The following is a 27,825-nucleotide window of genomic DNA, read 5'->3' as shown; positions in this document are numbered from 1 at the left end:
ACATTAAAATAAGGTAGAACAGCACTTCTATATACCACTGTTGTGTGTTGCGGAAACTGCCTAGGGTTCTGACCGTGGAACACAGAAGTCACGCATGCATAAAGCACATTGTTGAGAGGACTTGGTAGAAATTTCTGTTCATTGAAAATGACAAGCGTGCTATAACAACATGCACAGATAAACATTTCAGGACTTTATATCTTTAGCAATTTTCATCTCGTTGTGACTTAGATCGAATTAACTAAGTTCACGCTTATACCTTTCCAAAACCAAGAGATCCTTTAATTGCAGTGAACATTAGTTCTTTGAATTCCATTCCTAGACCTGACAAATGCTGGACGAAGGAAGTGACGTCCCTACAAAACTTCAGCCACTATTAGATTATTAATGATAATTTTAAATCTAACTTTGTTTTTTATTTTGCCTTGTTGTGCAAGCACTGTTGAGCTTGTGCAGAGGCAGCAGTTTTGCCAGAGGGGAACTGGAATCCCCTGGTCAGGCCTGGTTTCCCTCCGAGGTTTTTTTTCTCCTCCAATGGAGTTTTGGGTTCCTCGCCACCGTTTGCATACTGTTTTGCACTGTTTTGCCTGGCCGGGGGGCTGCTAGAATTTGATAGTCTTATTTAATTAACACTGCATATAGGAATTTATTGTGTGTCTGATATTTGACCTGTGTTTTGAATTCCATAACCTTTTATGTTTTACTTATAGTCATTTTTTCTTGTACAGCTGCTTTGTAACAATGAAAATTGTAAAAAGCGCTATATAAATAAAGCTGACTTGACTTGACTTGACTTGAATTCCTCCTCTTCAACAACCCCTCTTGGCAGGTAAAGCGTCAGGGCACAGGTTGATGCATAGGGAATTCTTCTGGTTGGCTCTTCTTGGTCATAAAATTCAATGTGGCACTTTTGCGGGAATCCCAGTGGAGGGATAGAATCTGCAGCAGTGACAAACGCCAAAAGATCCTCAAAGGATATGGCCACATCTTCTTCTGTTAATGTGGGTAAAACAGAACATGTTAAGGGCAAAAATAAATAAAATTACAAAACCATGTGGATTTAAAAAGCACCTTGAATTGACATTAGCCAGCACTCCCACTGGAAGACAGTCTCCTCGCCTGTTGCTCCCTGGTGTACTCCAGACAACGTCAAAAAGGTCCTTGACATCATTTCTTTTTAGTTTACCTCTTGTGTTGGTAAACAAGGGGAGGAAAGCCACTGAGTTTTTACACACCACCTCCCACAAACAGCCACAGGAGTTGATCCCAGCAGTGAACTGCTGGATCATACTTGCCACTCTGCTCAGAATAAAATAATACAGTGTCTTACAAAATCCCTGTTGTTAAGTCAAGGTCATGTATAGTAATACAATAGAGTGTGTCAAAGCATCTTCACTGTAATAAACCCTGATACCTGATAAAAATTAAACCTGATCCCCAAAAGAGCCCAGAAATAAACACTGTATATGTTGAATATGAACTAGTGAACATCATCGGTTATTAACTGATAAAACTATATAAAGCTGTAATATTATAATATTACACTATAATATATTTTTCTACTACTATGAAATTACTGCATTGTTAAAATAATTACTTTTCATGTAGTAAGAGCATGTCTTACAAATAAACCACTGGTGAACTAAATATCTTGCCCTATACCCTTATTTACTGCTTCCATAAATGGATGAACTGATTTAACAATTTAGCATACACTATACTGCCCACAGGATTGGGACACCCCCTCCTTATGAACATGTTTGACAACTTTAGTCATTTTAATGAGCACCAATCTTAATGGTATAGCATGTAATGATATTGTGTGGAATTATTGTGGAAAATTTTCTTTGTCCAGATCCACCTTAAAGGAAAAGATAGTAAAGAAGTAATACTAGAAGTCAATCAAATTTGACAGTAGACAACATAAGACAATAGCTAAAAATAGGAAGCCTCAATATCTTACCAACAGCCTTATACAACATCCATGCCCCCTTCGAGTATGTCTCCTCAAGTTTTGTAGACAACTGTGTATAATTTATATAATGTAAGTATTGTGGCAAAGAGATATCTTTGGATAATGTACATTCCTTAATAATTTAATTAAGTCTTATTAGCAGTAAATTATGTTAGCGGTTAATCATGATGTACCGCTATGCCTTCACTCACTAAAAGACAAGTTATGAACACAGCCCTACTGCATACAATTTGTGTGGTGCATTGACGTACTCTTTATGATTAATGGTTAATAATAGTTTTTTTTAAGAATTACATTTCAAATTTAAAAAAATGTTTTGTAACTCAGCATACCAAAGAATAGTGTAAATTATTAAACTGACACCGAAATGGTATGAAACAGCACAATCGCATTTATTAACTTCATGTAAGTTTATGTAAGATATTTTTAAATCAGGGTGTGTGAGAAGTGAAATTTAGTGTACATTATAGAGGTCTGACAAAATGTAAATCAAATTATTAGGCAAGGTTAAAATTATTGTAGTCTGAACAATTTAATGAACACCTTAAGCCAACCATGGTTTTCTGTTGCAACTTACCCATGAATGGTCAGCATTATCTGCAATACTGATGGTTCTTCGACCCATCCCTGCCTGTAGAAGAGTTAATTCATCTGCAGCTTTTGGTGTCTTGTCCATATATTTGTTGACAAGGTAAAACTGTACTGGAAAACACTTGACAGTAGTGAGTCTTCTGTTCATGTCAGTAACAGTAGAATGTGGTCCCCTTTTCCTAGTCAATTTTTTTCCCAGATTTTACCCAAACAGTCCTGGGAAAGATCTGCAAAAAGGTGAAGTAAGAAACAACATAAGAAAAATAATTTAAAACAATGTCAAGCACTACAGCATTTTTTTAATATTTAAACTATCATAAATATGAATACAGCTATCAGAATGACAAACCTTGACATGTTTTGCTCCAAAGTGTTTTTCTGCTGTGGAACTTCTCGGCTAGTGTGTGGCTGGTTTGCAGAATCTGCAGAAACTCCTTTCAAACACACAAAAACAACAAATTTACCACACTGAGCAGGACTAATATTTGATTAATCAAGTACATAAAAGGTTCATACACCATCGTCATATTCAAAGTTTAGATTACATTTTGGCAACATTATTGCTTTAACTTAACTTCGTGAAATACACTATAATGACTAGCATATAAACAAGATGTAACAGATAGCATAAGGTGTGTGTAACAACATCCTCACTGTCTCTGGCTGCTGGCTGAGATAGGGCGCTTTGCAGTAGTGACATCACCCGTCGCGCAGCCTCCTGTAATTCTTCCTATCATAACGGTTAACATGATAAATAAGTATATATGTCAAATCTGGTAAAAATATGAGCTTGCTACTTTATACAACTCAAAAATATGTAAAAAAGTAAAATCGACTACACCTCATGGACAGTTGCAACAACTTGCACTAATTGACACTAATTTAAGCAATGGCTTCATCTTTTTGAAACTACATGGATTACATATGTAATTGCTTTCGTCACAAATATGTAAACTTAACTCTTCCTTGTTTTACCTCTTTTTTCTCCGACATCTTGATGACTGACTCTTCGACGAAGAGGAAAGTAGCAGGTGATAACAGACTGGCTGTTGCATTTTGCAAGTGACCAATCACAGAGGCGGAGTCATCAGTCATCTGTCCAGCCCCCAAAGTCTCAAAAGTCTGCTTGAACATCGAGCGAGTGATGTGCAGCAGTTGCGAGAGCGCAGAGTGATTCGCGAGAGTACTCATCCCAGCCCATACTCGCGTGGCTCCATTTATGCGCGCTTTGCAGAAAAGATCCCTCGCGAGTATTCTTTTCCGCTCGCGGATACTTTTCTGCGCGCTCGCGGTGTATAAATACGCCCTCACGGAACAGCTTTTTCACGCGTGTATATTATTATGCGCGTTTGCATCACACCTGCGCGCGGATTCCTTGCGCGCGACTTTTGGGTCAAAATAAACGCCATAGAATATCTGTGATAAAACAAAGCATTGGTTTAGTTTTCAGCGTTGGAATGCTAACTAACTAACAAACTAACTAAGATTACAGTGACGGCTTAAGACATACCGAGTTTTCCAGCTTTTCCAGTTCATCCTCACTAAACAAGAGGGGACTGAAAAAGCTACCCTCACTGGCAAAGGCTGTAAAGGCAGGAATGGGAGTGAAGATGTGTGGAGGGAGGGCTTAAAGGAAGGCGTGGTCGGCACGGCAGGGGAGGCACAACCGGGAGGGCTGAGGTAAGGGGTGGTGGGCTCAGGTGTAAGAGAGAGGCTGAAGGGAGGGGTGGCAGGCACGGCACTGCCAGGAGGGCTGAGGTAAGGGGTGGTGCGCTCAGGTGTAAGTGAGGGTCTGAAGGGAGGGGTGGCAGGCACAGCACTGCCAGGAGGGCTGAGGTTAGGGGTGGTTGCCTCAGGAGTCACACAGGGACAGCTGGTGGCAGGTGAGGCAGGGGAAGAAGGGAGGGCGGTCGAGCTGTCTGAGCTGACGCTGGGGGTAAGGGTCTCAGGAGCGATGGGGCTTTCCTGGAAAAAAACACGAGTGTCACTTCAGATGTATTACGTCACGGGAGAGCAGTTGAGTAGTCTACACACTTTTAATTGACAACCTTACACCTACCTGTACGGCAGGGTTCCTCAATTAGTTTTCACCAAGGGCCAAATTCTACTAACAATAGCAAGTCAAGGGCCACCAACTATAATTGGATAACTACAATGTTTGTTCTGCTATTATTATTATTATTGTCATTATTATAATTTTTTTTTTTACAGTTGTTTATTTGTTTTAAAAAAAATCACAATATAAATATGTTTTTTATTAGTTCTATTTCCTCAGTTTTGATAAAACAGTAACATTATATTCACAAACTCTCTTCAGCACACGACGAGCTCGGAAACGACGATGTGGCAGACTCGAGCTCTCGCGAATAAAGTTTACCAGCCTCGTGACTGCATCCATCGTCTCTTTCATTTTTCAACACCGATTTATGAAGCTAGTGCTTATCAGGCCTTTTTGATGTCCAACCATTGAGGGAGCCCCGTCAGTAATGACAGAAACAACTTTGCTCAAATCTAATTCATTATTTTTAAAGAACTCCGTTAGTTCATTAAAAAGTATTTCACCGGTTGTGCGCCCATGCATCGGCAGCAAACAAAGCAGCTCTTCGCGGAAATCCTTCCCATAAAAAAAATCGGACAAACACCGCTGTGCAATGTCGGTTAGTTCGCGAGACGAGTCTATTGTGAGTGATATGGCTTCTGCTTTCTTTATGTCTTATAACAGATTAGACAGGCACTCACCCGCCAATGGCTCCACTCTTCTTGTTGCTGTGCAATCAGATAATGGAACCTGCTCCGTTACCATTTTCTTTATTTTCGCGTCGTGATTTAGAAGTTTATCCACCATATCAGTTGCACAGGTTTTAATTAATTCGGCGTCAGTGAACGGTTTTTTGGCCTTTGCCAGGTTCCAAGCCACACGTAAGAATGCTGCGGTTACAGGCTTTCAGAATGTTCCGGATAACTGCATTTGAAATTTCTGCGCAATGCCCCGAAATGCCGTTTCAAGTTATCATTCTTGCAGACCGCCACGGTCTTGTGCATAATAAACACGTTGGCTTTGCATTGTGGTGGTCAGGCAAAATAAAACAAAACTGTTAAGTCCATTCTTTTAAATATTCTGTGTCTACCTTTCTCTTTTTTACAATCGCCATGATTTCGCTGTCAACCCTTGTCACTAGCTGTCAATGAACCTGCGCCGTTTGCATTTTCGCGCCAGCATTGTGATTGGCTGATGGAGTACCGCGAGAGCTATGTGAGATCAGAGTGCTTCGTGTGTTTTCGTGGGGTGGTGTCATGCCAACCCAAATGAAACTGAATACACTTTTAGTGCATCAAGCGGGCCAAAAAAAATCATTTGCGGGCCGGATGTGGCCCGCGGGCCGCCTATTGAAGAGCCCTGCTGTACGGCCTTGCAGCTCATCCATCAGGGTTACCATGGGGATGGCAGGGTTGCTGGCCTTCAGCTACCGCAACTTCTTCATGGTGACCTCTCTCTCCATTTTTAATCAAACGTTTCTTCATATTTGACTGGAAAAGACAAATTGACATATAACCTTTTAGAAAACAAAGCACAAAGGAAGCAATGAAATGTGTTTTATGAATGACTTACAGATATGTCTTTGTGTGAAGCTTTAAAGTGTTTTTCGAACTGTTTAAAGAACACTTTGCACAAGGGGCAGGTCTGTCCTCCGAGATAGACACTGCCCCTTGCCAACTTCTGCCATAGCTGGTGCTCCTGTACATTTCGGATTCCCTGGAATCCACTCAGGTGCTGCTTAAAGTTGGTAATGTGCCTGTTGCACAGGGGACAGTTAGACTGTGGAACCTGGGAAACAAAAAAAACACAAAGGAAGTTTCATGTAATTCGACCATGCACAAGGTTCAACTGAGCTGACATGCATGCAGGGCAAACATCAGATGCAGTAAAAATACACAAGTTAGAATGCAAACACATGCCATTGAATGTCATACATTGCAGAGCATGATGAGCACATGCAAAAGACACAAGTACTTCGTATTGTACAGAGGTCACACGCCAAATTGAGCTCATATACACAAGGGCCTTCCTCGTCTGCTGTTTAAGACACTTATGAGAATGCAAACATGTGCTCTTTAATTTAATACAGTGCTGAGCGTGATAAGCATATGCAAAAGACACAAATACTTTGCTTTCTTTTAAATGTAATTTCCATGTAATTCAGCAAAACTTGTAGCCCAGTGTGCAATGCAAAGTTATACTCACATGCGGCATGCTTTCTTAGCTGGATAAAACCATGTGCTTTCATTGAAAACTATGATGGCTGCATCTTTTTACAGCATCTGGAGAAGGCCCTTTATGGATGTGAGCTCATTTTGGCCAGTGAGCTCTGCAGAATGCAATGCATTTTGGCCTTTTGCATACATTTACAACATTCTACACTATAATACCTTAATTAATATGTGACTGTATGTATTCTTAGCTCTTTTTTGTACAGAGTATGAATGTTATAGCATCTGACGCTGGCCGTGCATGCACATTATACTTAGGTGAAACAGATTATAAAGTCTTTTGTCACTTTTCATCTTTTGTGTAAGTTATTGTCGCAGTATTATCATGTAATGTGGTTATTATGACTCTGACATTAAATTGTCTCTGTTACAGATTAAGTGATTTTATAAGCACTATTTCTAGAATCAGCTGGAGACAGGTAAGTGGAGCAGGTAAGAGTAGATTTCTTATTTCTAAGTTATTTTATCATTAAGTTACTGTAGCATCATCTGTGGTTAAACCCATTTAAGTTGAACTGACTGCAAGTTACTCTAAGTTAACCTTAAGTGAATATTTTGGCCTACTCGTTTTGAGGAACCGCTCAAACCACTTAAACTCCTCCATGGAGAGTGCAACTTGGGCGGGTCCGAAGGCCTAATTGGTCTTGTGCATGTTGACCTGTGGAACAAAATGCAAGAAAACGTCTGTCAGAATGGAGTCTAGAGGAGACGTGGCAAGAGAAGAGAGACACACACAGAGGTAGATCACTTACATTTATCAAGTATGTACTTGCTGTCTTCGTCGCGTTCCTGAACTCATCTATGGTCATATTCTGGAACACCCCACAGCGGTGACCATGGATGGAGGCCAGGAATGCAGTGACATACCCGTACAGTCAGAACTGGGTTTTTTGGGTCTTATCCTGCTCAAGGTCTTCTGTGGAAACACACAAAAACAGCACCGTTAGTAAAGGTTAGTGAACTGTAACTAACAACTAAGGACATCGACTTACCGAGAATCTTCGGGATGCTTCTCTTGGCCTCCTCCCTGCGCTTCTCCAACAGGGCCTTGGAGATCAGCTGCCCGTTTCACGGCCATCTGGTGCAACATGACCGGGCGCTTATTGCATTATCGCGCCGCTTCGGGGTGGGGTCCGGACCCTCTTGATGCGCGCTATATTGCTCCATCAGTTGATCTGGAAAGAGAAACAACAAAAAAGAGACAGGTTAACTCAAAGACACACAAAACAGCACGTAACCTTCAAGGGGCCACAGGGGCAAAGTCAAACTCACTCTAGGCATGCAAAAAGAGATTTCAAAGCAGAATCTGAGTTGCGTTTCAGAAGCAAATAAAATTTGCGTATCGTGCATGGCAGTGAAATGATACACCATGCTTTCTGAAAATGGAGCCTGGAGAAAAGAATAGGAGTGAGAATAGATCCCTGTGGCACTCCACATGAAAGTTTAGTTTGCAAGGAAGAAAAATTACAAAGTTTGACAGAAAAACTTCTATTTGTTAGGTAGGATCTAAACCAACTGAGGACAGTTCCCTGGATGCCCACATGAAATTCTAGTCGAGATAGAAGAGTTTTATCATCCACTGTATCAAAAGCCGAGGTTAAGTCTAACAGTATTAGGATCACAGAGTCACCAGCGTCAGTTGATAACAGTATTTCATTAGAAACCCTTAATAAAGCAGACTCAGTGCTGTCTTGAGTTATAAAGCCAGACTGGAAAGTTTCAAGAATTGCATGTTGTTATATCACGCATCTCATTTTCAATGAACAGAAACTTCTACCAAGTCCTCTCAACAATGTGCTATATGCGTGACCTCTGTGTTGCAGGGTCAGAACCCTATGCAGTTTCCGGTAGGGGTTGTAATGGAAATTTTCTAGTCTTGCTTCATGATATTGCGACATTGTGACACACAGCAGTGTTATACAGAAGACCTGCTCTACCGTATTTGAAGTGATACTTTCACATTTACATTTAGGCATTTAGCGGACGCTTTTATCCAAAGTTACTTACATTGCATTATCCTATACATTTTACTTGGTTATCTGCAATCGAAATCACAACCTTGCGTTGTTAATGCAATGCTCTTACCACTGAACTACAGGAAAGCAAGTTAACATTTCATTATAACATTCAAATACGCTAGAACAGCACTTTTATATACCACTGCTGTGCGTCGCAATGTACCCCTACCGGAAACTGCATTTCACAGGCAGTTTAAGAAGCAAGAACTTAATATCAAGTTCAAGTCCTCTCAAAATGTCGGGGGGTTTTACGTTATACACTGTAAAATATTACCGTAAAAATGCGGCTTTTTTGTTCTTTTAAAAAAACGTTTTAATAATGTTAATTTACAGCCATTGATCTTTACAGCCAGTGATCATGGGAAACCAGCTCGTCCTTTATGTAGTCCGCCAGGCTGTGGAGGAAGGCATCCACCAATGCTTCCATGTTCCAGGAGCTCCGACTTGCCACAGTTCGAAAGTCAATGGAGTAATCCGCAACAGTCCTTCTGCCTTGGCGAATACTCATCAGGGTCCGAGATGACTCTGCTGTTGTGGATTCCAAATCGAATACCTTGAGCATCTCCTCTGCGAATAGGTTGAAGGTTGCACATGCTGGGGTCTGGCGCTCGAACTCCGCCGTTCCCCAGAGTCGAGCTCGGCCCGTCAGGTGAGTGATCACGTAACCGACCCTCGCCCCTTCAGTGGCAAAAGTCCTGGGTTGCAGGGTAAACTGGACACGGCAGCTCGTCAGGAACGCCCGTACCTGGGTTGGGTCGCCGCTGAACCGCTCTGGATTGCCGATCCTGGGTTCTGGGGCTCCGGCAGCCACGGCAGCAGTGGACTGGGCAGGAGACTCGGGTGCTGGGCCAGTGAGCAGGCTGGCTGGGGCTGGGCCGGTGGGACCAGGCAGAGGAGAAAGGTTGGTGAGAAGTTGAATGATCATTGCAAGTTGTTGCTGTTGCTGCTGGAACTGCTGACGCTGTTGGTAGCCGGCTTGAAGTAGGGAGGCAATGTCAGTAGTGTTGCGGTTTACCTCTCTCTCTGTCTCTTCCAGGCGTTGCATGGCGGTGGGTGGTTCTGGTTCGTTGGTTTCCATGCTGGTTCGACCGTGCGCTGGGTCCATGTTTGGTCAGATCGTACTGTCAGACACCAAACAGGACGAGGACCACAAAAGCGTCACGTTCAAACGTTTATTTAAGGGTTGGGGGTTAAGGGGGTTTCAGGGGTTCCGGGGGGGGTACAGGAGTTCCAAGAGTCTGCGTGTGTGTGTTCCCCCAGTAGCCGAACAGCGATGGCAGGAGCTGGATGATCCGGGAAGTCCTGGGGGAAACACACACACAACAGCAATTGAAACGAAGCAGCAGTACAGTCAAGGACTAGGCGGTATTCGTAGAAGAGGGATGGAAGGCAGGTCAAGATTACCGGGGCTGGAGAACACAGAAGTAGTTGAGCGGGTCCGGGATCACAGGCAAAGAGTCAGAGGCGTTTTCCAAAACAGGCAGGTAACGGGTGCTGGTTGCAGACGATCTGACAAATGTGGACTGAAAAGCAAGGCTTTAAATACAGGGCATGATGAGTGGTGAATGCAGTGCAGCTGGTAGGTAAACGAGGGTGAGGCAGAGCAGAGCAGGAACAGGTGGAGGTCATCAGACTTCAATCAGCATGTGTTACCAGGCAGAGAGACAGCTCATGACAAAAAGAAGTTTGCAGAGTAAGAAATATACAAGTTTTGCCCTCAGTTAAAACTATTTCCCCATGGACAAATAATTAAAGGGATAACATAATTAAATCCCCTATTTAAAGGGTTTTTTCAGGGGTGAAACAAAATAACCCCATGTTTACTTAACCTTAAAGTATCGGTGTATCTTCAGACAAATACAGTCGATGATATAGAATTTATAAAGTTTGGAAGAAAAAGGCTAACGGGTATGATAACTCAGAATGTATTCATAAAAAATACACCCTTTAACAGAGACATCACAGCCAGCGGTGATTTTAAGAAAGACTTGCCGAGGTGAGGCTGCGTTGGGCGGGGTGCATAAGTGAAACCGACTCACTTGTCCGAATCCGTTGGAGCAACATTTTTAATAGACGCTATCTTTATTAAAAGACCGCTGATTTGAACTTTATACACATACATTCTCGTCTAAACAACTCTTAAAACTACATTTTGTTACACAAAACAGTCATATTTTGAAGCTCTTGGCTCGACGACAACAGTAACGTTACTTGCGCAACTAACGTTAGCTAATTTACGGATGACATTTTTACAAGTCAACGAGAACACGAGTACGTCAGGAGACGGCCATATCTTCCAAGACACTGTTCAAGTTTTTATTTGTATTTATCTATTATTTTATTATGTTGCGCTTCAAAAATTATATATTTTGACTGAGCTGCGTGACGCGAATTACCTAGACTGACAGACAACCAGAGAGCTCTCAAGTGGCCACCACTGACGAGCATCCAGCATAAGTAGAAGCGGTGCGGAAGGGGGAAACTGGTAGATAATTCAGCGACACTAATTGACTTAAAGTTGTAGCAGAAACGTTAAAGATTCAATCTCAAATTGAAGCTGTTTACAAGGTAGTAGATCATGGGAACTAAACCAGTCTAGTTGCTTAATTGTTTTATTTTATTTGTTAATTTTTACCTGTGTACAATATCAAACTGTGAGACTTTAATTTGATTGAGTAATTTGTTCTTTTTATAATAGTCAGTAAATATCAAGGAAAGTCTGAAATGTGTGTTCACTCAATGATTTTGTAGAGTCTGTTTATAATGTACGTCTTTTGGCCACGGTTGCTATCCCCTCCCCCACCGCTTGGGATCTTACTCCACAGCACAGTCGGTGGGGGAGTCAGTGGCGAACCTGCTGAACGAATTCTAGTCAGTGTGACACACCTCGCGGTTTTCGTAGCTGCATACATTTCATTTTAAGTCTCGTCTGAAAAAACTCATGGGATTCAAGTTTGATTATTAAATGAGTTTTGTGTCTCCACACACACGTTCTGTTGCAAATACGATACAGTAGACTGGTGGTTTGCTTCGTTAAATTGGCCATAACAGCGTGCAGTACAACGTCGATATATAACATAATAATTTACGTAATAACTTCAAATAAAGTTAAAAATACAGTTTTGTGTGTGTTAGCGCAATATATTACATGTGTGGTATGTTTTTGAAAGTTAGCTAGACCAAGAAGACTTGGTAAATTGCCGCAAAGTGACTATTACCTGAGGAAGTAAAAATAGGCGGTTCGTGGAAAAACGTCCATTAAAATAACCTGCCATTTGACGCATAGTGTGGGGATGGATCGTAGTGTGAAAAAGCCTGACACGAGCCTGTTATCTAAAGGGGAAGTGGGTGATTTCAGATTACCCTGGGGTAAGGCCAGTTCTTTTTCTGCTGCCCCCGGATAGGGGGTGTGAGGACACCACTAGGGGCACCCTCGTGCCATGGCACCCCTCGAAGAGCCCCCAGCCCCCTGTCCACGAACAGCATACGCGCACCTCACAGGTTTATCCCATGTACTTGGGCTTCCCCGCTTGTCCTCCAACATCATACGAGTACCTCGACTCATTTGTTTGCATGGGAGGCAGATGCCAGGTTACTGCCCACCGGTGCCAGGGTCTACGAAACAACTATTTGTCCACTGATCAACGATGGGTGTCGATTTGACCTTCGACCCCGCAGACCCTTCCGTGGCCATGCCCCCTACCACCAAACCACTATTTGCTCCCAACTACTTTTACCAGAACCTGCGTTCTGACACCCGGACTGACATATGTTTCTCCGAGGGGGCGTGGCAATCCAGCTGTGTGGTTTTTAAAACAAAAAAATCATATTTACACGTTTAAAACGGCCACTCTGTGCAACGTCCACCAACCATTTACTCCTGGCCCATTCGATAAACTGCAGGTGGACAGCATCGTGTTCAACGTAGCAGATACCAGATATTAGGTAAAAATCATCATTTTACGAATACGTAAGCCTGTGGCATCGTTAAAAAGCAACAATATCAATGCAAACACACCAGAAAATGATGTGATCCATTTTGTAGTCTGTTCTAATTAGAAAATGCAATCACTGTCCACGTACAGTTTATATGAGTGGACCACGTGTAGTAGGTTGGTGGACAGCATGCTTTTTAACAATATTTAAAGTGTATATATCGATTTCCAGGTGTCAGAAACAACACTGTTCAGCGTGAACACTCTTTTAGACACACACAAACACACCCACACACAAACAAAGGTTAGGAAACAACTCGTAAAATGTTCTGTTTGGACTAAAACAGTGTCTGCCATTGAAATCAATGGGGTTTTTAATTTACGTTAAAAAGGTTATAAAATAGTTCAGGTGGACCAGCACTTTTGCCTTTTCGGTATGTCTCTCGGGGGACCGGGACGCAAGTGCCTGTGATGTTTTGGGCCCGTCAGACCCTCCGGAGGCCTTGCGGGAAAGTTCCTCGAGCAGTTTATACGTATGAGCCACGTGTATTCAGTTGGTGGACAACCCACTTATTAGCAAAAATTTGCCTTTATATTCATGTAAATGCATCAACAACCACATTATTCAGTCAGTTCACTTCATTAGACACACATATGTTAGCAACAACTTGTAGAACGCTCGGTTTGTCCTCAAAGGTCTAATCGACGGGCCAGAATCTAGAGCATGTGCCACTGAATGTGTCGCGCATAGAGCCGACCGCAACGCATGCGCGCGCCGCATGCGTCACTGCATGCGTCATGCGTAGAGCAGGCCGTAACGAGTGCATGCGCTTCGACATTTACCACAAAGGCCCCGGGGGTCCCGAGAGACCCCAAACATCACAGTCACTTGCATCACAGTCCCACAAGCGACAAAGTGAAAGGCCAAATGCGTGGGTGCCTGAAAAGTATTTTAAATCATTTTTTATGTAGTACGCTGCAACCCATTCATTTCAATGGACGAGGCTTGAAAATAAAGCCTTGAACGTAAAAGACGACATCTTAATAGTCAAAATAAGCATTTTATGATTTGATACTGTAGAACATTCTAAAGGTGTTCTTGCGTGTTCAAAATTGAAGGGAGGCCAGTCAAAGTAAATCTTGAAGTTTATTGATCAGAAGATTCAAAATTACAACAGCTGTTGGGTCAGTTGCCTCAGAACAAAGACTCAACCAACACCCAGTTTTACAATTCTGGATATATTTATAGTATTTGTCGCCGGGTCTCTCTTCGTGTCTTTGAGTGACGTGTTGTCTGGTATTTGTCCAATCAGCTCTTAGTCCATTGTTCTCCGAGTTTCTGCAAAACATCAAATGACAACCCACACACCCCAATTCTGCCTAGTAACAACATATTTTAAAAAGTCCGGCAATGGAATATGTGTGTGTGTACATTTTCTCCTTTTTTGGCGTTTCAGTTGCATGCATATATTCTGAGACTTCAGCTGTCTCCTGCTACTTCCCCTTTTGACACCCACGCCTCCATTTCCTCTTTCAAGTGCGCTCAATATCAGCTCCTAACTTTTATGGTTAATTTCAACACATTATTTGAGGTTAAGGGTTATTGTATGCAAGCAATAGAATAATAAAACACTTCTAAAAGTAATGATGCATATAGAATAATACTGCATATGAAGCATATGAATGAATAAAAGTGATAATGCATATGGAATAATACTGCATAGGAAACATATGAATGAATATCCCACAATACCAACATACATGTGTACAATAAAGTGTACTCTTTGAATAATGTGGTTTTTGAAACATATAAATTTTTATTTTTTAGTTAAACATTGCTAATAAGTATTATGTCCACCAACTTGATACACGTGGCCCGTTCAAATAAACTGCAGGTGGACGTTTCTCTGTTTTTCGCCAAGTCATGCAGGAAGCGACCACCAGCAATTTATTTGAATCGACTTCCATAACCTTTTGTTTTACTTATAGTCAATGTTTTCTTGTATAGCTGCTTTGTAACAATGACAATTGTAAAAAGCGCTATATAAATAAAGCTGACTTGACTTGACTTGACTTGTATTAAGTTGGTGGACGACCCATTTTAAGGCAAAATACAGCCTTCTACGAGTCGATAATAACACATGTATGTTGTATAAAGTGTACTAAGGGAATAAGGTGGTTCTTTAGTCGTATATATAAATACATCGGGAAAAAAGTAAACAAGAAACGCCTGGCGAAACTAAGTAACAAGAAAAACTACAAAGGACTACAAATATGGCAACCAGGAAGTGACCACCCGCAGTTTATATGAATGGACCGCGTGTAGTGAGTTGGTGGAAACTCGTTTTTAAGCATAAATAAGCATTATGTGAGTTCTTGCGAACATATGTATGTCTAATAAAGTTTAATATGTGAATTGCGTCGTTGTTTATTCATACAATTGCTTATAAACGCCTGGGGAATCGAATAAAGAAGAAAACTACGCAGGACTACAAACATGGCACGACACCGGAAGCTTATTCCGGTCGTGTGCCATATTTGTAGTCCGTTGTAGTTTTTTGGTAATTCGACCACCTTACGCTTATAGGAACGGCATATTAAGTGTATTAAGTTGGTGGACAACCACTTTTTTGGTTGAAAGAAGACAGGACAACATTTTAATAATACAATTTTATTAAAAACTGTTTAAATCCACACAATAACAATATAATATCACTAAAAACACCCTTGAAACACTACTCTTTAAAAAAAACTATTCTTACTGGAAGTTGGATACATTTTCTAGTGTGGATGAACACAACTAGAGTCCATCTTACTGGAAGTTGGATACATTTTCTAGTGTGGACGAAGACAACTTACTCCAAGCGCAGAGAAGCACTCCGCTCAGTATTCATCGGTTCATCGACACTAAACCTTGGTCCGTGTGTTTACTGACATTCAAGATGCCTTCCATCTGCCCACTGTGCCACCGAGCTTACGCGCAGCTATCTCAACACCTCCGGGTTACACACAAGGTCCTCAATGTGAAGGAGAGGAAGCTTATCCTTTCATTGGAATCGGGCCGTGTTTCGTACAGGCAGGGAACCTGTGGGATCCCGGGATGCGGAAAAACAAGTTCTCGCCTAGACCGCCACATCCTCGGTCACACGGAGTTGTCCAAGAGGGCACAACGTCAGGCGATTAATAAGTTCAAGAGGGATATGGTCATTGAACAGCTCGCCGCCCTCCGCGCCACCTGCCCAGCGATCCCGATGGCCACCTTTTTGTACGTGGATGAGATCCAGAATTTCTCAGGCGACCAACAGGTAGAGGACATCAACCAGGAGGAATGCTAGATGTGTGCGGAGGAAAGATGCCAGCGCGCCCGGGCCAAGCTCCTGAATGACATTGCGGAGCTAAACAAGCAGATCGACATTCCTGTCCTCCACGCTGAAGGAGGTGACGAGGAGGTACAAAAGATTAAAAAGGCGGTCGGCCTCCCTGCCCTCGTCTCAGGTGTCCTCGGCAGCCAAAAAATTGCTGTCTACCCTGGAGCAGGAAGACGAAGGGGAGCCGAGTGCGCAGCCCTCGGAAGAGTTGGCCAGTGTACCCGCCAGCCCTTCGGCCTCCACATCGAAGCCAGAGACACAGGATGAGCTTCCCTATTACCAGGAGCACATCGGCCCCCTAAGTAAGTGTGGAACATTTATTTCATTTATTTTACATTTGTAAAAACATAACAAGTTTGGATTTTAGATCAAATTTAGACTTATAGTGTGTTCGTTGTGGTCACCTCACCCCTGATTGCTCTGCGGTAATGTGCCACTGAGTAATAGCGTCCGTCTCTCTTTCTTCTGCAGACGATCTGATCAACGAGTATAAGGCGCACCAGGAGGGATCGAACCCCTCTGCCAGGTTGAAAAATAATGTGGCGTCAAAGGTCTTCAGGATAAAACATTTTCTTGGATACATGGCAGAGGGGAAATCCTCTCTGGGCAACATGCTGTTCCTCAATGAGACGTCGAGGATCAGGCAGTGGATGGACAAACTGCGGGTGTCAAGGATCACCGAGACGACCATACACCACTATTTCAAGAACGTGGCTCAGTTCCTTGACTACGTGTCCGAGACCCCCCCGACCACCTGCCGCCTATCGAAGGCCATGCTGGTGGCAATCAGGAGAGAGGTGCGCACCCTGATAAAGGGAATGAGGAGAAAGGTGGTGACGCACGAGTACAAAGTGAAGACGGCCAAGGAGGGGAAGCTGCTGTCAAAAGCCCATCTTTTGCAGTGCCGCGAAAAGGCAAGAAAGTTCATCCCGGCCATTTTGGGTGAGTTAAACTTTCACTTTTTTTCAAGCTTTAGACTTATTGCATTTCATCCTCTAATGACTCTGTCTTTTCCTTTTGCAGAGAAGTTAAAGACATCGCCCACCACCAAGGACCAGTGGAGGTTCTACGGGCACCTGACCCCCTAACTCGCCACCATCTACGGGCACCGCGGGGGTGTCTACCAAAACATGCTGGTGGAAGAGGTGACCGGTGCCCGTAAAGGGGACCCGGCCGGTAACTTTCTAATCAACGTGAGTAGCTCGCTTTCTCATTCTCACGCACCTCGCTCGCTCACCTCACTCACTCGGTCACTCGCTCACTCACGCGCTCAATCTTTGCTTCAATCTTGTACAGATCGCAACCCACAAGACGAACCAGGCCTTCGGGGCGGCCCAGCTCTCCCTTACAGACGAGGAGTATGGATGGATGGAGACCTTCCTCGGCATGAGGGAGACGCTGGTCGGGGGATCGGACTCCCCGTATTTTTTTTTCACCTCAAAGCCCAACCCCTGTAAGAATTTGAACGCGCATTTTCAGGAGGCGTGGGTGGAGATGGGGCTGCCAGGAACGCCGAATTTCACAGACGTCAGGACGTCGATAGCGACATACGTCAGTATACATTCATATAAACACTTGGCCTTTCGGGATCAGATGTGTCTCCTCCTAACTTATTTCTTTCTTATTTCTTCTTCCAGGCTAAGAATGCGCACACGTCTGATGACCGGAAAAAAATAGCTCAGTTCATGTGCCACGACACTGCCACGGCCGACCGCTTCTACGTTCTCCACTTGAATGCCAAGCAGGCGGGGGAACATAGACAGCTGTTTGAGGCGGCCCTGAAAGATTCAACGCCTGAGGTGTCAAAAAAAATAAAACAGACCGATCACATCAAGCCTGGAAGCAAGAGGCGGGCGACCATGTCAAAAATGTGCAAGTCTAGGAGGGTAAGTGGTCGTCGTTCGCTCGCTCGCTCGCTCAGTCAGTATCTCACACTAATTTGCCCTCTTCTCTTGTTTCTTCCTAGGAATCCGACGAGGAGGAATCCGGCGAGGAGGATTCCGGCGAGGAGCCCGAAGAGGAGACGAGTGACCACGAGCCACCTCGGTCGGCTCCGAAGCGGCCCACAAAGAAGCGGCCCATGTTCTCGCCGATGAAGACGAGACGACGGCTGCAGGTGTCTCTGTCTCCACTGAAAATGGACAAATCACCCAGGAAAATCTCACCCAGCCCCATAAAGACAAATTTATAGTTTATTGTTTCATCGTGTTGTTGTTCTTTATTGTTCTTTTGTTGTTCATAACGTTCTTTACTTGTTGTTATTCTCAAAATATTGTTCCCTGTCGCGTGTGTGTTCTTATAATATTGTTCCCATATCGTGTGTGTTCTTATAATATTGTTCCCATATCGTGTGTGTTCTTATAATATTGTTCCTATATCGTGTGTGTTCTTATAAATGTTTTATAATAATGTTGTGTGTGTTAAAATAAAGATGTTCATTTTTCAACACCTGAGATGTTTCGATCCTTACCCGGTATACTTTTCAATACTTACAAAGAAAACACAGGACAACCCTTTAAATATAACACTTTAATAGAACAGTAGAAATAGACACATTATATAACAATAACAACAATAAATAGAACAATGAACAACAGAACAAATGTTAAAACACACTAAAAACAATATTCCTCTGAAATGTGGCTTAAGTCGATTGTTTCCACGTCACTGGACTGGCTTTGCTCCTGCCAAAACTCATCTGCAATTTAACGAGAATCAAATCATCTTTAATCCATTAGATCATTGTCTGGCACATTAAGATGATGCATTGATACTTACCCAGTGATAGCGCAGGGACAGTATCTCCGACAGTGGAGGTGGCACCGGCGGTGCAACAGGCGGTTGGTCCTCCAACGACGGTACCACCAAGACCGTCAGTGCCTCTTCCACCGCCGGTGCCTCTTCCACCGCCAGTGCCTCTTCCACCGCCGGTGCCTCGTTGTCTGTGAGGTCCAGCGTGGTCACCATCGGAATGGCCGGGTGTATAGCCTCTCAATTTTTGCAAACCAGCTTCCCACTTCAACTGCTTTACTATCTTGTTCCGTTTGCGCTCCTAAAGAAATTTCCTGTTACATTTAAGGCAGACTAACAAGTAGTTTTTTTTACAGTGACACATTACTGCAGAGCAATCAGGGGTAAGGTGCCTTGCTCAAGGGCACTTCAGTCATGACCTGCTGGCACTGAGATTTGAACCTGCGACCTTCTGATCACAAGCCCGACTCTCTAACCACCAGGCCACAGCTGACCCCCTGTTCATCAACAGGTGAGTAAACTCGCCGTGAGGTCCTTATGACCATTCTGAAAGTGCCTTTCTGTATATTTAAAGGGAAGGCTGCAGAGACTCCCCTTAGTTTTACTCTCCCCCTGGCCATCTTGAGGAGAACGTCCCTTTCCAAAATACCTTTGACTTTATGGACCTCACGGAGATGATGCCTAACCATCTCCGCTTGGCACACGGGACACTTTGGCATGTTCTAAAGAGAAATACAAAGCAAATTGTTACAACACGTGTATGCGTTACAGAATGCATGTCGCATAAAGCAGATCTTGATGCATGAACGCCCTGTAATGACGCCTCGTGTATGGTGTTGTTTTTACGGCGCATTTGTGTTTCGACTGTGATTTAATAATAATGTTCTTACATTGTTCAGTGTATTGTTTTAACTGTTTATACTGTTCTTTAAGTAAACTGTGTTATTTTAAAGATCGTTTCTATGTTTTTCTCATATTTGTGAAGTTTTTAACAGCTGTCTAAGTACTTTTAGGTCCAATCTTACAACTTTTTGCTAAAAACGTTACGTTTTATAAAGTGTAATATGTGAATAGTGTGCTTTTTGAAGTAAATAAACTTATACTTGCTTTTAAGAAAATAACGTTATCCTTTTTTTTGCAACGGTCTATTTCGCTGTCTGACGAAGCTCTAATGATAAGAAACTACGCAGGACTACAAACATGTCAGAAAACCGGAAGCTGGTTCCGGTCGTGTGCCATATTTGTAGTCCGTTGTAGTTGTTTTGGTAATCGACCACCTTACGCTTATATGAACGGCACACGCGTATTAGGTTTGTGGACAACCACTTTAAGGGCATAATTCCGTCATCTGTGAGTTGCTGCTTACATATGTATGTCTATTAAAGTGTACCAACAGACTAACGGGGTCGTCAATGCATATAGATTACTATAAAGTGTGTCCGCGAACCTAATACGCGTCGCCCACTAAAATAAACTGCAGTTGGACGGGACCACGGGCAGTTTATATGAATGGACTATACGTAATAGGTTTGTGGACAACCACCTTTTGGGGGTTTGTCCACGAACCTAATACGCTTGGCCCATTACTATAAACTGCAGGTGGACAGGACTACGGGCAGTTTATGAACTAACACGCGTAGTGAGTTGGTGGAAATTCATTTTTAAGGCCATTATCGTGTCTTTTGTGAGTTGCTGCTAACATATGTGTGTCTAATAAAGTTTAATATGTGAATCGCGTCGTTGTTTATTCATTTAATTGATTATAAACGCCTGGGGAATCGAATAAAGAAAAGAACTACGCAGGACTACAAACATGGCAGAAAACCGGAAGCTGGTTCCGGTCGTGTGCCATATTTGTAGTCCGTTGTAGTTTTTTTGGTAATCGACCACCTTACGTTTATATGAATGGCACACGTGTATTTAATTGGTGGACAACCACTTTAAGGGCATAATTCCGTCATCTGTGAGTTGCTGTTTACATATGTATGTCTATTTAAGTGTACCAACAGACTAACAGGGTCGTTAATGCATATAGATTATTCTAAAGTGTGTCCACGAACTTAATACGTGTCGCCCATTTACTATAAACTGCCAGTGGATGGGACCACGGGCAGTTTAAATGAATGCACCACGCGTAGTGAGTTGGTGGAAACTCGTTTTTAAGCATAAATAAGCATTATGTGAGTTGCTGCTTACATATGTATGTCTATGTAAGTGTACCAACAGACTAACGGGATCGTTAATGCATATCGATTACTATAAAGTGTGTCCACGAACTTCATACGTGTGGACTACTACTGTAATCTACAGGTGGAAATGACCACATGCAGTTTATTTGAATGGACTTCGCCTATGAGGTTTGTGGACAGGACCACGTGCAGTTTATGAATGGACAACGCGTAGTGAGTCGGTGGAAACTCGTTTTTAAGCATAAATAAGCATTATGTGAGTTGCTGCTTACATATGTATGTCTATTTAAGTGTATCAACGGACTAACAGGGTCGTCAATGCATATAGATTATTCTAAAGAGTGTCCACGAACTTCATACGCGTCGCCCATTAAAATAAACTGCAGGTGGATTTTTGTCCAGTTTTTCACTAAGTCATACAGGAAGTGTCCACCTGCAGTCTATATGAATGCACCACGCGTAGTGAGTTGGTGGAAACTCGTTTTTAAGCATAAATAAGCATTATGTGAGTTGCTGCTTACACATGTACGTCTATTAAAGTGTACCAACAGACTAACGGGGTCGTTAATGCACGTAGACTTTCGCCCCGTTTTTCACTAAGTCATAAAGGAAGTGACCACCTGCAGTCTATATGAATGCACCGCGTGTAGTGAGTTGGTGGAAACTCATTTTTTAAGCATAAATAAGCAATCCGTGAGCTGCTGCTTACATATGTGTGTCTATTTAAGTGTACCAACAGACTAACGGGGTCGTTTATGCGTATAAATTATTTTAAAGCGTGTCCACCAACCTACTACGTGCGGGCCATTAAAATAAACCGCAGGTGGACGTTTCTCCTTTTCAATAGTAGCCGGTAAGCGGTCGAATAGGGCCTCCGTGGCACGGGGGGGGTGCGGGGGTCGACCCCGGCGGTCACCTGACCGTTTTGGCAAAAATAGTTGGTAAGTGGACAGATAGTGCTTTCGTGGTACGGGGGGGGAGGCGCGTTCGTGGTAGTGCTTTCGTTGTGAAGGGGGGGGGGGGGTAGCACGTTCGTGGTCCCCCGGGGGAAGCGCAAAAAGCCCACCCCTGGGCTACGGCAATGGGATCGGGCCCATTGGCTTTAACTGGGCCGTGGACGGGCTTGGCGCCACACTGTGGATTTATGCCGAAGCGCGGCTGGGGAGCTCTTCGCTTGGCGCTTCCGCCCCAGGTCGGCTCGGGGCGGTCCCCTCCGACGTCGTGCCGGGCGTCGGACCCCCGAAAAATCCCGGGGCTTCCCCGCGCAGCATCCCCGAACCCGTTTCCGCGTGCCTGTTAGAGCAATGGAGATGTGGACTGCTCGCAAAAGTTTGGGACTACCTGGAGCAATTTTTTTCCGGTCATCAGATGTGTGTGAATTCTTAGCCTGGAAGAAGACAGAAAGAAATAAGTTAGGAGGAGACACATCTGTTCCCGAAAGGCCTAGTGTTAATATGAATGTATAATCACGTATGTCGCTATCGACGTCCTGACGTCTGTGAAATTTGGCGTTCCCGGCAACACCATCTCCACCCACGCCTCCTGAAAATGCGCATTTAAATTCTTACAGGGGTTGGGCTTTGAGGTGAGAAAAAAATACGGGGAGTCCGATCCTCCGACCAGCGTCTCCCTCATGTCGAGGAAGGTCTCCATCCGTATTCCTCGTCTGTAAGGGAGAGCTGGGCCGCCCCGAAGGCCTGGTTCGTCTTGTGGGTTGCGATCTGTAGAAGAAAAAGCCAAGATTGAGCGAGTGAGCGACTGAGTGAGTGAGTGACTGAGTGAGCGAGCGAGCGAGGTGCGTGAGAATGAGAAAGTGAGCTACTCACGTTGATTAAAAAGTTCCCGGCCGGGTCCCCTTTACGGGCACCGGTCACCTCTTCCACCAGCAAGTTTTGGTAAACACCCCCGCGGTGCCCGTAGATGGTGGCGAGGTAGGCGGTCAGGTGCCCGTAGAACCTCCACTGGTCCTTTGTGATGGGCGATGTCTTTAACTTCTCTGCAAAGAAAGAAAAGACAGAGTCATTAGAGGATGAAATGCAATAAGTCTAAAGCTTGAAAAAAGTGAAAGTTTAACTCACCCAAAATGGCCGGGATGAACTTTCTTGCCTTTTCGCGGCACTGCAAAAGATGGGCTTTTGACAGCAGCTTCCCCTCCTTGGCCGTCTTCACTTTGTACTCGTGCGTCACCACCTTTCTCCTCATTCCCTTTATCAGGGTGCGCACCTCTCTCCTGATTGCCACCAGCATGGCCTTCGATAGGCGGCAGGTGGTCGGGGGGGTCTCGGACACGTAGTCAAGGAACTGAGCCACGTTCTTGAAATAGTGGTGTATGGTCGTCTCGGTGATCCTTGACACCCGCAGTTTGTCCATCCACTGCCTGATCCTCGACGTCTCATTGAGGAACAGCATGTTGCCCAGAGAGGATTTCCCCTCTGCCATGTATCCAAGAAAATGTTTTATCCTGAAGACCTTTGACGCCACATTATTTTTCAGCCTGGCAGAGAGGTCCCATCCCTCCTGGTGTGCCTTATACTCGTTGATCAGATCCTCTGCAGAAGTGCGTCTCAGTGAGTCGGATTCAAGGTCAAGAACAATCTGCCATTGTCGTGTTTTTAACACATTTACATTTATTAATTTGGCAGACGCTTTTATCCAAAGCGAGTTTTTTTTACAGTGACACATTACTGCAGAGCAATCAGGGGTAAGGTGCCTTGCTCAAGGGCACTTCAGTCATGACCTGCTGACACTGAGAATAGAACCAGCAACCTTCTGATCACAAGCCCAACGCTCTAACCCCCAGGCCACAACTGACCACAATGAACACACACAACTTCCAGTAAGATGCACTCTAGTTGTGTTCCACACTAGAAAATGGATCCAACTTCCATTAAGATGCACTCTAGTTGTGTTCATCCACACTAGAAAATGGATCCAACTTCCAGTAAGAATGGACTCTAGTTGTGTTCATCCACACTAGAAAATGTATCCAACTTCCAGTAAGAATAGTTTTTTTTAAAGAGTAGTGTTTCAAGGGTGTTTTTAGTGATATTATATTGTTATTGTGTGGATTTAAACAGTTTTTAATAAAATTGTATTATTAAAATGTTGTCCTGTCTTCTTTCAACCAAAAAAGTGGTTGTCCACCAACTTAATACACTTAATATGCCGTTCCTATAAGCGTAAGGTGGTCGAATTACCAAAAAACTACAACGGACTACAAATATGGCACACGACCGGAATAAGCTTCCGGTGTCGTGCCATGTTTGTAGTCCTGCGTAGTTTTCTTCTTTATTCGATTCCCCAGGCGTTTATAAGCAATTATATGAATAAACAACGACGCAATTCACATATTAAACTTTATTAGACACACATATGTTCGCAAGAACTCACATAATGCTTATTTATGCTTAAAAACGAGTTTCCACCAACTCACTACACGCGGTCCATTCATATAAACTGCGGGTGGTCACTTCCTGGTTGCCATATTTGTAGTCCTTGTAGTTTTTCTTGTTACTTAGTTTAGCCAGGCGTTTCTTGATTACTTTTTTCCCGATGTATTTATATATACGACTAAAGAACCACCTTATTCCCTTAGTACACTTTATACAACATACATGTGTTATTATCGACTCGTAGAAGGCTGTATTTTGCCTTAAAATGGGTCGTCCACAAACTTAATACACGTGGTCCATTCAAATAAATTGCTGGTGGTCGCTTCCTGCATGACTTGGCGAAAAACAGAGAAACGTCCACCTGCAGTTTATTTGAACGGGCCACGTGTATTAAGTTGGTGGACATAATACTTATTAGCAATGTTTAACTAAAAAATATAAATTTATATGTTTCAAAAACCACATTATTCAACGAGTACACTTTATTGTACACATATATGTTGGTATGGAATCATAAAATGCTCATTTTGACTATTAAGATGTCCTCTTTTATGTTCAAGGCTTCATTTTCAAGCCTCGTCCATTGAAATGAATGGGTTGCAGAGTAATACATAAAAAAATATTTAAAATACTTTTCGGGCACCCACGCATTTGGCCTTTCACTATGTCGCTTGTGGGACTGTGATGGTTGGGGTCTATCGGGACCCCCGGGGCCTTTGTGGTAAATGTCCTTGTATACATTGCTCAATGCATGAACCGAAGCGTACACGCGCTGTTATTACATTGCGTGCATGCTCCTAGGCCCGCTCTATGCACGATGCATTCGGTGACGATGCATGCGTCACAGTCTGCTGTTATAGCAGCGCTTGTATGCGTCACGGTCTGCTCTATGCACGATGCATTCGGTGACGCATACAGCGCATGCATGCGTCACAGTCTGCTGTTATAGCAGCGCTTGTATGCGTCACGGTCTGCTCTATGCACGATGCATTCGGTGACGTGTGGCAGTGCGTGCATACGTCACGGTTTGATGTCATAACAGCGCATGCATGCGACACAGTCTGCTCTATGCACGATGCATTCGGTGACACATACATGCATTCAGTGACGCATACGCTCTCCCTATTTTTACCTTTTGACACCAAAACAAAGTCACAGAGTCGCCCTGCTTTTCCGCACGGCCGGTGGATGACAGGCGGTTGCTCGTGACCCGGTTTTGGGTCGGTCGACCCTGTCGGGGCTACGTCCACGAAACACATATGCAAAAGCCATTCAAATAAGCTATACGAGGAAATTTCCGGAAAGGTCCGAGGGGTCCCGTATTCTAGATTCTGGCCCGTCGGGCGGCCCCCGACAACATACCGAGAGCACATCGCCCTGGAGGATCAGGGAATGTTTTTGCACCCAATCACAATATTAAGCACACAGCCTCGTCTCTCATATAACACTGAACAGCATTATGAAGGCTTAGTGTTGGGAGAGGTCGATTTTTCACGAAGGTCTAAGAACTTTGGACGTTTGGGGGATAAATGGGGGGGCTTCTAGACAAAAATAATCTAAAATGTCGAGACTAGGGGTGGGCGATATGGACAAAAAATTATATCTAGATATTTTTGGCGATTTTAACGATAACGATAATTAGACGAAATCCATTAAAAATGTGTTTTTAAAAGTCTGAGTTACTTAATCACTGATGATAATAATGGGCACCATGTTGAATGAAAACAGTGCTTATTTATTTTCTTTAACATGTAAGTATTCAAGTAAAAACAATTCAAAGACATACATAATACTAATTGAATTAGTGCAAGTATAACTCTGAGTAAACATTCAGTTGTACACCTCTGCTGTACTGTAAATTGTAAAGCATACAAGCAAGATGAAATTCTAATATATGATAGAAGTTGGGGAGGGCAGTTGAGCTGAAATAATTTCGACTTGGCACTTTCCCTACCTACTGAATCGGCAGCATTTATTTTGCTTGGTGATTGTTTTAGCATTTGTTTAAACTTGGTGATAGCATTTGTAATGTCTTGGCACTGTTGCTTTTCTTATCATACGGCACATTTCCGCTAAACGACTCCGCTAAAGTTTGCTGCGTGTGTTGTGCAGCAGGTACTTTAGCCGATGTCGGCTTTTCTCGGGCAGCGGAGTCTCTGAACTTTTCATACTCTTGATATTCCTTACTATGGTTGGTCGTCGAGCTGCTTTTAACAGCGACATGTTTCCTACACACTTTGCAGAGTGCCGTCTTTTGCGCAACATCAGTTTCCTCAAAACCAAACCACTTCGATGCAAGTGAGGTTGAGCCACGTTTAGCAACTAAGTCATCTGAAGTAGATTGCGAGGCTCTGGGTGTCTGCATGTTGTCTCCTTCTGTCAAATGTTTAGCATAACCACATTCGTTAACCGGTGTTGAACATGCGTGCGGCCACGCGCTAACCTGTGAGAGAGATGACGACGTGTATGCGTACAACAGCAATCACGTGACGCCCTGCTGCAGCCTCTGAATGTGTGGAGTTTTAATGCGTGTTTTGGAGTGTTTTTTCGGAGTAATTAAAATACTCGATAATGAGAATTTGCACATCGTTAACACAACAATCCCGATATTATCGCAGACGATATATATCGCCCACCCCTAGTCCAGACCCTTCGGCCTATCGTTTCCCAACGGGAGGGCTCCCACCTACCATCTATGCCAATGCGTTTTCATTAACTGCTTCGTGGACGACTCTCCCTATTTTGACCTTTTGACACCCAAACAAAGTCACAGAGTCGCCCGGCTTTTCCGCACGACCGGTGGATGACGGGCGGTTACTCGTGACCCGGTTTCGGATCGGTTGACCCTGTCGGGGCTACGTCCACGAAACACATATGCAAAAGCCATTCAAATAAGCCAGGGATTCCCAAAGTGTGGTACGCGCACCCCCAGGGGTACGCGAGCTGCCACCAGGGGGTGCGCGAGAGGAAAAATGTAATGGCGATCTGTTTTTTTAAGTGGGATTTTTCCATACAATAAAAAAACATGAACAGTAAACATGTCCTTTGTAATCGCTTTTATTTTAAATAAAAAACTATAATTTATTAGTTTTTGATAGAAACGTAGAAGAAGACTGCAGCTGTATTCTTCTACGTTTCTACACTGCTCTTCTTTCATGCACTGCAGCCGCTAGGCTATATGCTGCCAACTCGTTTCATTCATTCCATATTATAAATATGCTTAACTGGCTGAAATCAGGGAAACTGTCAAGTAGGACGTCTTATGATAAAGTTGTCAGTCACGAAGAAGGAGAGGGACCAAGAGAGAGTGAGGATTTGGAGGCAACAGAGACGGAGA

The 27,825-nt window shown here is 43.5% G+C and overlaps 3 protein-coding genes and 1 long non-coding RNA gene across 6 annotated transcripts; 1 reads left to right on the top strand and 3 right to left on the bottom strand.

Moving 5' to 3' along the window:
- Positions 1–222: 222 nt before the first annotated feature.
- LOC306903110 lies at positions 223–2,649 on the bottom strand. The gene is made up of 4 exons (XR_013787514.1): positions 2,553–2,649; positions 1,964–2,024; positions 1,072–1,861; positions 223–993 (listed from the first exon to the last, which is right to left on the bottom strand). It is a non-coding gene; the product is annotated as an uncharacterized lncRNA (long non-coding RNA).
- Positions 2,650–2,659: 10 nt separating this feature from the next.
- On the bottom strand, positions 2,660–7,968 carry LOC306903107 (uncharacterized protein). Its single transcript, XM_079472056.1, has 10 exons — positions 7,828–7,968; positions 7,588–7,751; positions 7,400–7,493; positions 6,177–6,392; positions 6,001–6,094; positions 4,077–4,531; positions 3,542–3,982; positions 3,221–3,296; positions 2,916–3,000; positions 2,660–2,793 (listed from the first exon to the last, which is right to left on the bottom strand). The coding sequence occupies exons 7-10, from the start codon at positions 3,755–3,757 to the stop codon at positions 2,769–2,771; spliced, it is 402 nt and encodes a 133-aa protein (XP_079328182.1). The 5' UTR covers positions 3,758–3,982; positions 4,077–4,531; positions 6,001–6,094; positions 6,177–6,392; positions 7,400–7,493; positions 7,588–7,751; positions 7,828–7,968; the 3' UTR covers positions 2,660–2,768.
- Positions 7,969–16,728: 8,760 nt separating this feature from the next.
- LOC306902617 (uncharacterized protein) lies at positions 16,729–17,312 on the top strand. Its single transcript, XM_079471326.1, has 2 exons — positions 16,729–17,098; positions 17,180–17,312. Exons 1-2 carry the CDS (start codon positions 16,738–16,740, stop codon positions 17,242–17,244), a joined length of 426 nt encoding a protein of 141 aa, XP_079327452.1. The 5' UTR covers positions 16,729–16,737; the 3' UTR covers positions 17,245–17,312.
- A 1,366-nt stretch (positions 17,313–18,678) lies between these two features.
- On the bottom strand, positions 18,679–25,527 carry LOC306902392 (uncharacterized protein). 3 transcript variants are annotated; one of them, XM_079470914.1, is made up of 6 exons: positions 23,175–25,527; positions 22,923–23,092; positions 22,567–22,817; positions 22,438–22,483; positions 18,935–19,629; positions 18,679–18,854 (listed from the first exon to the last, which is right to left on the bottom strand). In XM_079470914.1, exons 1-3 carry the CDS (start codon positions 23,776–23,778, stop codon positions 22,728–22,730), a joined length of 864 nt encoding a protein of 287 aa, XP_079327040.1. In that variant the 5' UTR covers positions 23,779–25,527; the 3' UTR covers positions 18,679–18,854; positions 18,935–19,629; positions 22,438–22,483; positions 22,567–22,727. The 3 variants fall into 3 exon arrangements, with proteins under 3 accessions (XP_079327040.1, XP_079327039.1, XP_079327038.1); XM_079470913.1 differs by having other exon boundaries at positions 18,935–22,483; XM_079470912.1 differs by having other exon boundaries at positions 18,935–22,817.
- Positions 25,528–27,825: the final 2,298 nt, after the last annotated feature.

This window comes from Barbatula barbatula (assembly GCF_947034865.1).
Source record: "Barbatula barbatula genome assembly, chromosome: 13".
Classification (NCBI taxonomy): Eukaryota; Metazoa; Chordata; class Actinopteri; order Cypriniformes; family Nemacheilidae; genus Barbatula; species Barbatula barbatula.
This window is presented reverse-complemented; position numbering and strand designations above follow the sequence as displayed.

Coding starts and splice junctions, on each gene's coding strand:
- LOC306902617 (XM_079471326.1), top strand. CDS start 16,738: ATGGCAGAGGGGAAATCCTCTCTGGGCAACATGCTGTTCCTCAATGAG. Junction 17,099..17,179: donor GTTCATCCCGGCCATTTTGG/GTGAGTTAAACT, acceptor TTCCTTTTGCAG/AGAAGTTAAAGACATCGCCC.
- LOC306903107 (XM_079472056.1), bottom strand. CDS start 3,757: ATGAGTACTCTCGCGAATCACTCTGCGCTCTCGCAACTGCTGCACATC. Junction 3,297..3,541: donor AGATGTCGGAGAAAAAAGAG/GTAAAACAAGGA, acceptor CCGTTATGATAG/GAAGAATTACAGGAGGCTGC. Junction 3,001..3,220: donor TCAGCCAGCAGCCAGAGACA/GTGAGGATGTTG, acceptor TGTGTTTGAAAG/GAGTTTCTGCAGATTCTGCA.
- LOC306902392 (XM_079470912.1), bottom strand. CDS start 23,778: ATGTGTCACTGTAAAAAAAACTCGCTTTGGATAAAAGCGTCTGCCAAA. Junction 23,093..23,174: donor GTTCATCCCGGCCATTTTGG/GTGAGTTAAACT, acceptor CTTTCTTTGCAG/AGAAGTTAAAGACATCGCCC. Junction 22,818..22,922: donor CCGGGAACTTTTTAATCAAC/GTGAGTAGCTCA, acceptor TTTCTTCTACAG/ATCGCAACCCACAAGACGAA.